The sequence below is a fragment of the Anthonomus grandis genome, chromosome 8, assembly GCF_022605725.1.
Source record: "Anthonomus grandis grandis chromosome 8, icAntGran1.3, whole genome shotgun sequence".
NCBI lineage: Eukaryota > Metazoa > Arthropoda > Insecta > Coleoptera > Curculionidae > Anthonomus > Anthonomus grandis.
In genome coordinates, this window is record NC_065553.1 from 19326905 (window position 1) to 19340287 (window position 13383).

Consider the following 13383-nt stretch of genomic DNA (forward strand, 5'->3'; position numbering starts at 1 on the left):
TAACTTTTACTTGAATGATCAATAATTGTAAAACATGTTTCCACATACACTTTCTATTAAAGAAATAATAATTTTAATTTTCTGCATCTTAATGATGATTAGTCGCAATAAAGGCCGATAAAACTTGACATATACCTACTTTAAACCAAAACAAGCACTCAATTGTCTCTCAATAAACGATTCTTATACAAAATAAGAAAGCAAGGAACATGGTGTTTAACCTATTCCGATACCATATAATTAAGATCATATAAACTCAAGAAATAACCTCACCTTCGAAAAAAATCTCAATAACGACGCTCGTGACCTGTTCCAACATTTAATTTCACTTCCCGGGTGACATTCTATTTAATAACAGTTTGAAGATGGTACGTTTCAGTATTTCTCAGGAACTTTCACCGTATCTCATAATGATGTAATGTATCGCATAAGAGATTTTTAACTTTTAAGATAAAATGGTACTTGCTGCTGGTACCAATCAGGTAGTTACTTTCCAATTCTTTTATTCGTTTTTTTTGCTTTAAATGTTTGTAATTTTATTATAATTGCCTTCGAAAAAAAAACAAGAAACAAACCTCTTTTTCCTATCCTAATACATAGTTTCTTACGGGACCTGATCTTTCTCTTCAGATTGTGGCACTCGTCTGAATCGTGGAAAAATTTGTCATAAAGCTTTTTTACTACTTTTTAAATCGTCTATAAGCAGGTAAAAAAGAAATTTCGAATTCAGAGCATATTTTGAAAAAATGGTCATTTTGACCCCGGATTTTGTTCGAAAACCGAAAAATGCAAAGAAATAGGTTTTCAATTCATTTTAGTCAAATCTGTAATAATCTTTTTTAAAGGTACTTTGAAATAGTGCAGAATAGAAAAATAAAAAATTGAAATTTTTCCATAGGGCTCTTGATCATTTGATATTTATGTTTTATAATTTTTTTCAATTTTCTCCGATTCTATGATAGCTAGAATCGTTTTTATTTAATCGGTTTTAACATACGGATACCTCGTAATATTCCTGAGAACTTTCGCCGCATCTAATAATGATGTAATGTATCGCATAAGAGATTTTGAACCTTTAAGATAAAATGGTACTTGCTGCTGGTACTAATCAGGAAATACTTTATAGGCTATATCTACGTGTTCGTAGTATAAATAAAAAATATATAATTGTTATATAATAATTGAATAGTCTGATTTTCTACTTTTGTTAGAATGGGCCTTATTTTCTTCTAAATGGTTTATCAAGGGATCTTGTCAATAACCTGATAAAAAAATATATAAAATAATTTAAAAATATTTTTTAAGAAACACTTGGGTCCATTATTATTTATTTAATACAGCCGCTTTGTCGACCAAGCCGAGATCCAGAAACCCATTATATTTGCTCATGTTACCATTCGTTCCTGTTGATGTCTCATCTTTAAGATTTGGGCGTTTGGTTGTGTTTAAAAAGAGTTGATTTTAGCCATACGAATAAATACCTTATATAATTTGATAATTACTTTTTGCCATTATATTAGTTTGTTTTTGAGAAGTATCGCGTTGTATTTGCTTACAATTTATCAATATTCTTTCTGATCTAAATTAAATGTCTTATTAGTGAGAAAGGAAGTAAATAATTCAATGTTTAATGCAACTAAGTCAAGCATAACACTTTGATCTCATGGCAATGAAATGTTTATTTTTAGCCTAAGAAGTAAACACTATTATAGTTCCGAGAAATCGTCTAGGACAACGGATGTCTGTTCATATCGGAAAAAATCAATAACATTTCCTCTCTAATTAAACATTGATTAATATGCAGCATGGAAATATTACACACAAATATGTACAAGTAAATATAGCCATCTTCGTCCTCCCACAGTATAAACTAAAACAAACATTCCATCGAACAGTTTAATCTTAATAGCAAAACATCTTAAAAAAAAATAACCAATAGAATATCTTAAAACGCATATCGCGTCCTAATATCTTCCAACTTCTTCGAGACCTCAGCAGAAGTTTTATCCAGATCGCCCGCAATACTTTTCTGCTTGGCCGGCTCCAAAGAGTTATACTGTTCGCACATATCACCGTCAATAACGTTCTTCACTGGGAAATAGTAACTCCTAAAGGACAAATGATCCCTGCCGCACAAAGGGGGATTCTCGCTACGCATGTGCATCTCTAAATGTTGGAAGAAGTCGTGATCGTCGTGCGAGGTGAACGGCACCAAAACACCCACAGTTCCAGAGAGGGTGGTGTAAAGCAACGACTCGCTACCACCAGGTATAAGGGTACATTTTTGCAACCAAGTGACCATTTCTCCGACATGGAAGGTCGCAATGGTATTCGCTTTCTGTGAAGCTCCATTTAACAGGCCACGATCCCATAATGCTTTATTGCCTGTCGGGTCTTCCTCTACATCATCTGTAACATTGGGAGGCAGCCTCATAATTGCAATGTTACCAAATTTATCTGCTGTGGCCACCGAATCGTAATCGAGGATACAAGTAGTAGTAATCCATCGGGGGTGAGTATCATCAGCAAAGATAATTAGCTGATTTTCCGCCCTCTTATACCGCACCATAAACACACTCTCCTGAATGTCCGCCACAAAAATCCTCTTACCCATGGCCTGAATGTTAATAATTCCGTTGGGGATATGTTTATTCTCACATTTCCTTAACAATTTTTTCTTTCCCATGTCATAAAGCCTTAGCATTCGACCCACTCCAGCCAGTAATCTGCCATTGTAAGCGCACAATGCCATAGGAACCTCATCTACTGGCGTCCTATGCACCAACTCCAGCTCCCTACACATCATGTCAATTTTATAGGTGTCCAAGAATCCTTGCGTGCACACTCTAGGGTTCTGTTGAAAATCTTTGGCAATACCGATAACTAAGAACCACTGGTGCTCGGGTTGTCCATGAAACTTGGCTAAGGTAAGCGACATTGCAGCCTCATTCTGTTCTAGCTTTATAATATTATGCAGGGTACCAGATATTGGATCCATAATTTTAATCTGTGAAGCCCACATACCGTGTCCGGCTTTAGGTGCAGAGAAAATATTCTCCGGCAGGTCTTCGCTAAGAAAAGCTTCGGCCATTTCTCTCGCGAGCTCCTGCTCCTCTTCTCCTGCTGCCTCTTTCATTTCCTCTGCCATTTGAAGCCGCCTTTGCTTTTTAGTTTCGTCCGTATAAGCATTGTGTTCAGTCTCGAGGATAATTAAATTGTTTGTGTCAGGATGAACAGTAATTTTTCTTGGTGTGTACTCAAGAGGGAACGAAATTTGGTTAAACACTGCCCCCAGCTTTTCTAACGCCAAGATCCTTAGTTTATTTGTGGAGATCGCTACTATGCCCTCCGGGCACTGTTCAGAGCTAAAGCCAGACGCATATTCTAAACTTTCATAAGAAAGTGGTGTTAAATAGAAACGACTCTGGTAGTAATAGCTAAGCCAGGATCTGCTGCTCATTGCCAAGACAGCTTCGGAGTTCTGCATACGAATTTTGAATAGTTTTACGGGTCTAGAACCCAAGTACCTTGTTCTGGTATCGGTTAAATCCCCAGTTACGGGATCTAAGACCGTTCTGAGCAGCGCACCGTTCTGCAGACCGATATACAAGTAGAGGGTGCTTCCAGCTTGATCGCTAGGCCCATCCCCTTCTCTTCCTCCTCCCATTTCCACAACGCAAAGGGATTCTGCACAACTTGGTAAAGGTTGCATGGCACGCGGAGCAAGACAATCCGCAGGATCCAGAGATATAATTCTGACGGTACTATCGGCCAAACCTACTGCTAGGAACCAAGAGCGTTGTTCACCGGGAGCTACACTGCCCAATGCCATACAAAGCACGTCAGAATTCATCCGCTTACGCTCCTTATACTCATGCAAACTTCCGGTGGGATCCATCTCAAAATAAACCAGCTCTCCTCCAGCCAAAGCAATGACAACTTGTCTCTGGTTAACAGCGCATTTTACAATAGCTTTCTTGCCATCTTTCCATTCATTAACACGTTTATCTGCACAAATATGACGTATTCCATCCGGATATACTTGAACCAAAGCGTCATCCGCTAAGGCATGACAAGCCAAGGTTGGCGTGATGCCTTGGAAACCACTGTCGTGAACTTCCTCGACAGTTTCACCAATGGAAAGTACTAGGGTTGCATTGGCGAACGATACAATAATGAATGCGTCGAACTCATCGTCACTTCGCTTTTTTACAGTCCACACAGCGATCGGGTTACCCGGTAAGCCGGAAACGGCCATCTCGGAAACTTCGAGACCGTGTCTTAGTACCCTTAAAGAAGATCTAGGGCCTCTACCGCAAAGCATGTACAATTGCGGAGTGTCTTCGCCTGCCAAATCGGCCACTCTCGAGGATAAAATGGGCGATAAGCTTTCAATTTCGTCTACAAGTACCAAATTTCGTAAATGCCTGGGTGCAAAGAAGAATGTGTCTCCCTCTTCTAGAGGCATAGCAGAACTAAATTCGAGCTCGTCGTCGTCGTCACCAAGATGAGCGATCTGGTACAAATAATGATTTCCAAATTCTGAAGCGACGAATAGAAAACCTGTTTTTAGGACGCACATGGAAGTAGCTGGAGGAACTGTATCGAAGTATTTAAGCTTAATTTCTGTAACCATGCCATTGTCCACCTCAAGAGTAATTTTAAAAATATCTCCTTGCTCGGTCTGTGCCAGAAAAAAGAACATGGATTTTGTCTTATGCGTTGCTGAACAGATAAATATCATTCCACGTTCGGGGTCATCAAGGTCGTTCCTTCTTCGCGGGATGGGACAACGGATATCGTGCTGGTCGCCGAGGTTTTTGTATGTGAGGTAGTTTTCTGAACAAATTAGCACTCCTGAAGGTCCATCGTCTCCTCCGGGAACAGTTACTAAGAAGTTTGCGTGTTCTTCAAGAGGTTCTGAATATTTCCTTACGACATGGTTGACTCCAACGTCCAATTCATAAAAAGTTAGAGTCTGTTGAGTTTTTTGAGCTGCCTCCCCAGTGGGATCAATATCCGACTCTTCATAATCAATTTCGAGGCAAGCAAATAGGGGGTTCTCATATCCAACATCTACACCCACAATGTGATACACCAAGGTATTGCTTTTATGAGCCTCGAGGGGCGAGGAAATTGTTAAACGAGCTTGCTCGTCCCTATTAAGAATGTATACCAGTTTCTGTTTTTCTATGGCACCAATCATGACGGCTCTTCCTCTAGGATCTGTGGCTAAATACTGACCGGGAACGATTCTTCTGCAGCCACTTTTTCCGAATGTTTCTTGATGGACTTTCTCAAACAAATTTTTTTGTGCCTGATACTCCAAAATTACAATTCTGCCACTGTCAGAACCTACTACAACATAGTCCTTTGTACCTCCTGTCAACCTGAATGCCATCAGTGATCTTACAACTCCGAAAATTTCAATGGTTAGCAAAGTATGCATTTTACCAGTATTTGGGTCTGGTCTGAGCAATTCTATGCTTTTGCCTCTAGAGATTACGATTTCTTGGCTTTTTTGACCAGAGAAGTTCCCGTGAATGGCATGTGTGATGGCTGTTGCCTTTTGAAGTGTAAGGTTATATAGATACATTGTGGTTATTTATTTGTAGGTTGATAATATGTAGTTAGTGTTGGGATTCTTGACTTATAATGAATGAACTCTATGCCGCTTGTAGTTTTCTTAGGAGCATCTGCAAAAAAAAATAAGAGGCATTAGTAAATTAGGTTTTAATAGCCCAAAACACGTTCTTTCGATGAAAACAAATATATCTTCAGTAATTTCACTTACCGTTTTTCAAGAACCAAGCTTATGAGTGAATTCTCGGTAGAACTATAAAATGTAATCACTGATTTGATTAACAAACCCAAGCACAAGTATATCTTGAGATTTAACTACATATAAACACTTTCTCAACAAAGGAACTCCACTCTCTACACAGCAAAATTTTTTTCTCGTCGAAAGAACGTGCAAGTGGACAATTTGAATTTCCTCTTAAAAAGGTAAAGGTCTACCGCACAGAGATAAGATAGGTTTATTATATTTTAAGGTTTTCGTTAGGTCATAAATATTATCTACCTGTAAAATAAAAAATGGTACCTCTCTACATAAAGGATAAGTAAAACCCTTTTTTTCTGTGAAAGTTAATAATGTTGTGGATATATAATATTTTCTTTGAAAATGTAATTGTTTTTTTAACTTGGGTAGTAAATGCGTTTACAGAACTATAAATGAAAGTAATAATAATAATTAATGTAACTAGGCGAGTGCCTATAATAAAACAAGAAGCTGTTGCATTAATTTAAACCATGTATAATTTACAAGACAATCAACTGTTTTCTCAAAACATCAAATATACACGGTGGGATTTTAGAAAGAAAACGCTCGGACACGTCAATTTAGATTACTAGGTGAAAAAAATTTTAGAGTATAATACCACCCCCATCTGTCATCCCTTAGTGAATTTTAAATGGAACAGTGGGTCGAGTTATACCTTGTTTAAAAGGTCTTTCGATTCTCTTTAGGGCCCTACCTAATTTAAAGGATTTTACTTCAGCGGTTCTTAAACTATTGACTATTTTAACATTTAATACAGTTTTTTGGAAAATAATCGCAATTCTTTGTCAAACTACTAATTTATAACAATCACACATAAACACTAGTCCAACAAATGGCCATCGTTAACCTCCATGCAATAATACAGATTTTGTTCAAATCGATGTTTAGGAGGGAAAAAATAAAAATGTCAAAATACAAATAAATATTAATGTCACTTATTATTTATCAGTTCAACTTGGTCAGAGTGAAATCGGATAATTGATTTTTAGTTTATCGTGTCAAACAAAGTCAAAATGGTTTATACCCTACAAGAGAGAATAGAGATAGTGGAGTAATTTTCTGCGGAACAGCGGAACTTTTCAATGGACGTGAAGAAAACAGAAAAGGTGCAAAGAAAGTATGGCATAGAACTAATTACAAAATTCAGGAAAACAGGATTGGTGGCCAATAAAAAAAAGGAATGTTGACTGGTAAGGAACGAAGCTGTAGAGGTTGTGGTTTCGGGACATGTTAATATGGATCCTACACTAAGCATTCGACAGTTAGCTTCTGTATCTGGGAAGTATACAAGGGATTCTAAAAAGTGATCATTTTTACCCATATAAATTAAGCTGGTACATGAAATAAATGAAGACGATGAGGATCGGCGCTTGGAGTTCTGTGAAATAACTAGTGAAAGAGCATTAAATAATCCCAATTATGTGTTTAAAATTTTTTTCTCATATGAATGTTCGTTTTTCTTAAACGGCACTGTAAACCGTCATAGCTGCCGTTATTGGTCGGAAACTTCTTCATAAATCCACACATTTATCAAGAAGGACATACTAAACATCCCCAAAAATTCGATCATATTATTTTTTATACCCGGTAATCTTGATAGGGATATGTACCTCAGGTTATAACAAGAAGCTATCGATCCGGCAATAACGAACATTATTGAAAATAGAAATAACAATCAATACGTTGAAGGCGAGGTGATGTTTCAGCAGGATGGTGCGCCCCCTCATTACGCAATAGCTGTCCGCAATTATTTAAATGAGAACTATCCTGGTTGCTGGATTGGACGGAGAGGCTGTTGAATGGCCAGCGCGGTCGCCTGATCTATCACCTCTGGATTTTTTTCTGTGGGGTCACATAAAAAGTAAAATCTTTGCTACCCAACCAGCTTCAACAGAAGAATTACTATTGAATGCCAACAGATAACTCCTGATACGCTATGAAATGTGCGACGTCGATTAGAACAAAATCTGTATTATTGCATGGAGGTTAATGGTGGCCATTTTCAGCATTTGTTGGACTTGTGTTTATGTATGATTGTTATCTATTAATAGTTTAACAAAAAATTGTGATTATTTTCCAAAAAACTGTATTAAATGTTAAAATAGTCAATTGTTTAAGACCGGCTGAAGTAAAATCCTGTAAGTTAGGTATAGCCGTAAAAAGAATCCGAAGACCTTTCCAACTTGACCCAACTCGAGCCACTATTCTATTCTATAAAATTTTTGAGGTTAGTTCCACCCTGGGTAAAGGGTGACAGATGGAGGTGGTATTATACTCTGAAAATCTTTCCCCCTGGTAATCTAAATTGACGTGTTCGAGCGTTATCTTTTTAAAATCTTTACGAGCCCGACATGGCCGTCGTTTTGTTTAGCCATCCTGTATGTAAAATCATTTATACCAAATATTTGCATCCAATCAACTATTTCAGATAGTTCCATAAATGTACCTTGAGTGATCCTCTTGTAGAAGTACAGCATCACTCAAGGACTCAATACTCCTAAAGAGTTTGACATCATTCGCAAATAATAAAATACTGTAATTTTTAAAATTTTCCAATTAAGATGCAAAACAATACAGGGCCACAATGGGAACCTTGTGGTATCCCTAATGGTACACATAGATTGACCACTTTGGTTTTCCCTCCAATAAAATCAGATATCCACTGAAGAAGAGGATCAGCATACCTAAAGCCTTTAGTTTTTCTAAGAGGCCCTCATGATTGACCCAATCAAAAGCTATAGAGGAATCTCTATAGATTGAGTCAACCTGAGATCTTCCCCCAACACAATTGTTTACATGATTAACATACAAAACCTGAGTGACATCAGCAGATCTGTCCTTTATAAACCCAGATTAAGAATAGTTCTAGAACTCCAGCTTATTTTCTTACTAACGAGGCAATCCAGAAATTTTGCTAACTTTGATTGGTTACTTTTTTTTCAGGGGGAAGTAATGGCTTAAAAATAATATGTATTGGTCTTGCAATTGTGCACAAGCATTCCTTAAGAACAAATGTTGGGATTCCATCTTTTAGTAACCTATTAGCGATAAAATATAGAAAGATTTATTAGCTTTAAATGCACCAGAAAGATGCCTGTCAGAACTTATTACATGAATCACTTATTACACGAATTGGTACAGTCCTCAAAATGATAGTCGATAAAAAAATATAACTTTGTGATATCTTTGTCATTGCTTGAGTATCTAATGTTTTTTTGTTTAAGCCTGAACGCAGATCTTTCCATGTGGTTTTAAATTCATAAATGAATTTTCCACACTTCATTCAAAGTTCTAAAAACCCTGAAAAAAAACACATTAGAAATGTGAAGCTCTTGGCGCTCAATTTTATGTCACTTTAAAGGTAAAACCTTTCTTTTTCATATCAGGCTGTTAGAAATGTTTTTTTTGCCGTAAGTTAAATCAAATGCAAGCAGTTGAAATTTCTATTAGAAGACTAGAAAATAGTGGTATTCGGGTCCAGCCTATCCACGTACTAGAATTCTATACACAAGAGTATGAGTTTATTTGGGTATCATAAATAAGCTATTTATTTATTCTTAAGCCATGTTCTTTAGTAAATCGTAGCGAACCTCAAAAAATGCTTATAATATTCAATGGTCTTTTGCTTCATTCTAAAAAGAAGTAGAACCAACTAATCATTTATCAGTTCTACTTCTTTTTAGCAAGAAACATCTCTATTATTCCTCATTAATATAATATTCATCAGTAAAGTGCGCAAAGCTTCTTTCAGAAACACTAAAAGGAAGATTTGGAGACCATTGCTTAACTTCACACATCTCTTGAAAGAAAATTATTATGGTTGCCATTACAGGGCAAAGAACATAGTTGATGAGGGCAATTTACCACCCCATTAATAATTATGTAGATTAATTAGATTTCTGTCTATGAGTCTGAAGAGTACAAGGGGAAAACCTATTATGCAACTAGTCACAATATTAAAAGCAAACAATATTAAATTATAGACAGTAACTTGGCACTTCATGAACTTTGTTCTGATCTTCACAAATTTGAATTATAGTGCAACAATAGAACGGTCCTAAATACTAAAAAATGCAAATATATTCAATTTACCAGGAGTTTTAGTCCACCATTCCATCAGTACCATCTAATGGGTTCACTTATTAAAAAGGTATCAGAGATACGTGATTTTGGGGTGCTTTTTGATTGCAGACTAACTTTTTCAAAAAATATTGAAAACTTGTGAAATAAGGTTTACAAAATGTTGGGTTTTATTACGAGACATACTCATAATTTCTGCAGTATTGATTCCATCAAACTTCTGTATTTTTCATTGGTTCACAGTCAACTTGAGTTGAATTCATGTATATGGTCACCTTATTATGCTAAATATATATGTGTCTAGAAGAAGTTTAATGTAAATTCATAAGATACATTGCTTACAAGCTTAGTATTCCTTGTATTGATATTAATTACAATGAAATATATAGATTGCTGAACATTCAAAAATTGGAGACTCGACGTAAAAACTGCGATATTGTCACAACATACAAGATTTTTAACATGCAATAAAGTCTCCTGAGTTGTTGTGTCAGCTTAATTTAAATGTTCCTCCTACTACAGTGCTTAGACAGACTAGATTATTCTACCTTGAACAACACTGTATGGTGAAAACTCTGCACTGGATAGAATGATGTGAAACTCAAATAGTGTCAGTATAGATTTGTTTCATTGTTCTCTGAGTTCACTTTTTCAAACGAATTTTAAAATCTGCTTAAGTGCAATATAATTTTATATCTTGACTTTGATGTTACCTATTATCTGTTTTTTATGCTAGATATTTAATGATAGTACTAATACTTCAAGTGCTCTATTGCGATATAAAATCTAATTTTATTGAATATTTTTTATGCTATATTTATTTTGTAAATTGGTTAATTACCATAATATACTGAATGGAATATCTCAAAAGTCATAGTCCAGCTTATGGATATGGCACACATAGTGAACTACAGACAGATTATGCATATTTCAACAAAGGTCTGACCAATACATAATAAAATACACTTGCCTGATTAAAAGGTTTGAAAGGTCTTCTGTAGATCCCTATACAAAACCCAACATTTTAAAGACTCTTGAGTTAACTTTCAAAAAACGCAATCAAATTACAATTATCAGAAACACCCACATTGACCAAGGTACCATACCTTGGTCAATGTGGGTGTTTTCACAATCAACAATTTCATAGGCAAAAGCTATGTTCAAAAAAATAAATGCTACGACATTTTATTTGTATTGTAAAGCCAGACAAACAGCATTTTTCATAAAATGAAAAAAATTTACTTATTTTGTGTCAAAACACTGTTATTATCTATTAGGTAACCTATTACAAAAGCAGTATACATCTATAAACAGTGTAAATGTAAACTTAACATAAAAAATAATGGTATATGGATTTCAAGGGTGTCTACGACAAAATACTTAGGCCTTATATTAGATGGTAAATTAATTGGTCTGGACTATTGAGAAGGTTGTTAAGATTGTCCTAGTGCTAGAAGCCTTAGACAGATTTAACTCATACCTAAATAATTCTGATTGAACATTTATTTTAAATGCATACATATCTTAAGACATCTTATTAATTAATGTTTGGAGCACTTATGGGGCACCTAGAATAGAATTCAAATGATTCAGAATGAGGCCATTAGAAATCAATTTTAACTGCCATTGAGACAATACACACTGTTGATCTGTGTCTCTCTGAAACCCATTTACCTACTCGAGTTCAGACAGAACAGTCCAAACAAATATGTAAAATTGATGAGAAAATTATTTTACATAATTATATTACAGTTTTTGTAATATTAATGTGGTTTAACTTATGATATAAATATAGGTTTGTCTTCCAATACCAGAATCTTTGCTGATTAGGAATAAATTGATGTAATAAAATGTCTAAAAAATGTTTAGTTATATTTGAAACTGAGTAAGTAACTGTTATGTAAAGATAAATTTAATGAAGAAATAACTTGCATACATAGTGTGCAAATATAATAATTACATAAAAAAATTATAACTTATGTAATTCAAATAAATTTACTGAAAAACCGTTAATAAGAGCTCTCAGAAACACTTACAAAGAACTTAAAACAGTAAAAACCAAACCTATTCATATTAATGAAAATTAATTTAACTTTGACTTTCCATTTCGCCAAGTTTTATATAATTCTTTTTTGATTAGTGATTGTATAGGTAGGTGATGGTTAATTTTTGCATAGATTAATGTTGTGTTATTTAACTTATGTCATAGTTGAAGAAATGCAGATTTCTATCAACAACTCTCTGCATCTGACTAAATGAAGACCAGAAGCTTGAAGTTACAAAAATGTACAAGCATTGTTAAAAGCTCCTTCTTAAGATGTGCTTTTTATGACATCTCTGGGTTTATGACCACACCTGTTACCATATACGTTTGAGGATAATTATATTTTAATTCATAATTAATAATCTCTTTATATAATTTTCTTTTCCGTTGATGTGAGATGTGTAATGAAAATGTAATCTTGTATTAAAGAACAGGAATTCAAATATCAAACAGATTGAAAAATGATAATTCATAACTTTTACAATTATATTACATTTCCAAATTTAATATCAATATTTTCATTTTACAATCCCAGTATTTATTAACATCAGACTTATATCACAATATATCTTATGTAACACCCTAAATTTAATGTTATTTGATTGACTTAATTTTTGATTGACAAACATTTCTAGATCCTGTTGTTTTACAATCATAGTCATCGAGATGTAGTTTTTAAATAGTGCAATCAATGTATTCACCATTGTTAGGTTCTTCATTATTGTAAAAGATGTCTTGAGGAAGAGAGTAATTAATCTTTAAATCTGATATGTATTTCCAAAAGTATTTAGGATTATCTTTGAATTAATGATCCATTTTACTTAAATACTGCTGCCGATACTTGACAGGTCTACACTCCTTAGGCAACCTAGAAAACTCACTACACTTCTCAAATTATTTTGTTACTACATAGACAAATTATTCATGTTATTGTTTTTCATGTTATATATTTTAATGACAAAGTAGAAAGCTCAGCAGAAAACCACTTAAGATAATTACTAGTTTTATATTTGGTTAAAGGCACAAAAAGAAACCTTCAAGGATAAATTTATGTCCTGGTTGTATAAACACTGTGCCCAATCTGTCCCTGAGAAATAATTATCAAAACTCAAGTAATTTGCATTTTAAAAATCATAGTAAAAATCTTCATAAAATAAACCAAATAATTTCTGTTTGTTGTAAACACTCTTAATAATTTCCTGCTCACTAGCTAGACTTAATTCTACACTTTTATCATTTGTGCAACAATACAATAATAAATCTAAGTACATATTTCTTTTATTTGGTGTATCTATCCTTTAAATTAGTTGTAGGTAACCAAAAGATTAACCCACTACAAGTGCTAATGAATTACCTGGACAAACTACTTTTTTTATGGCAAATTTTTTTGTTTGTTTTAAAAATTATTTATATGGCT

General features: G+C 34.5%; 1 protein-coding gene across 2 annotated transcripts in view; it reads right to left on the minus strand.

Annotated features, from left to right (window-relative positions):
- The window catches only part of LOC126739940 (splicing factor 3B subunit 3), a 46237-nt gene that overhangs the window by 30185 nt on the left and 2669 nt on the right, over positions 1–13383 (minus strand). The window contains exon 2 of one of the 2 annotated variants that reach the window (XM_050445770.1): positions 1883–5696. The exons of the other annotated variant lie outside the window; for it this stretch is intronic. Within the exon in view, the coding sequence (XP_050301727.1) occupies positions 1946–5596 (3651 nt within the window). The 5' untranslated portion in view covers positions 5597–5696 and the 3' untranslated portion in view covers positions 1883–1945. Of the gene's footprint in view, positions 1–1882; positions 5697–13383 lie in introns of those variants that run through there. 2 annotated transcript variants of the gene reach the window in all.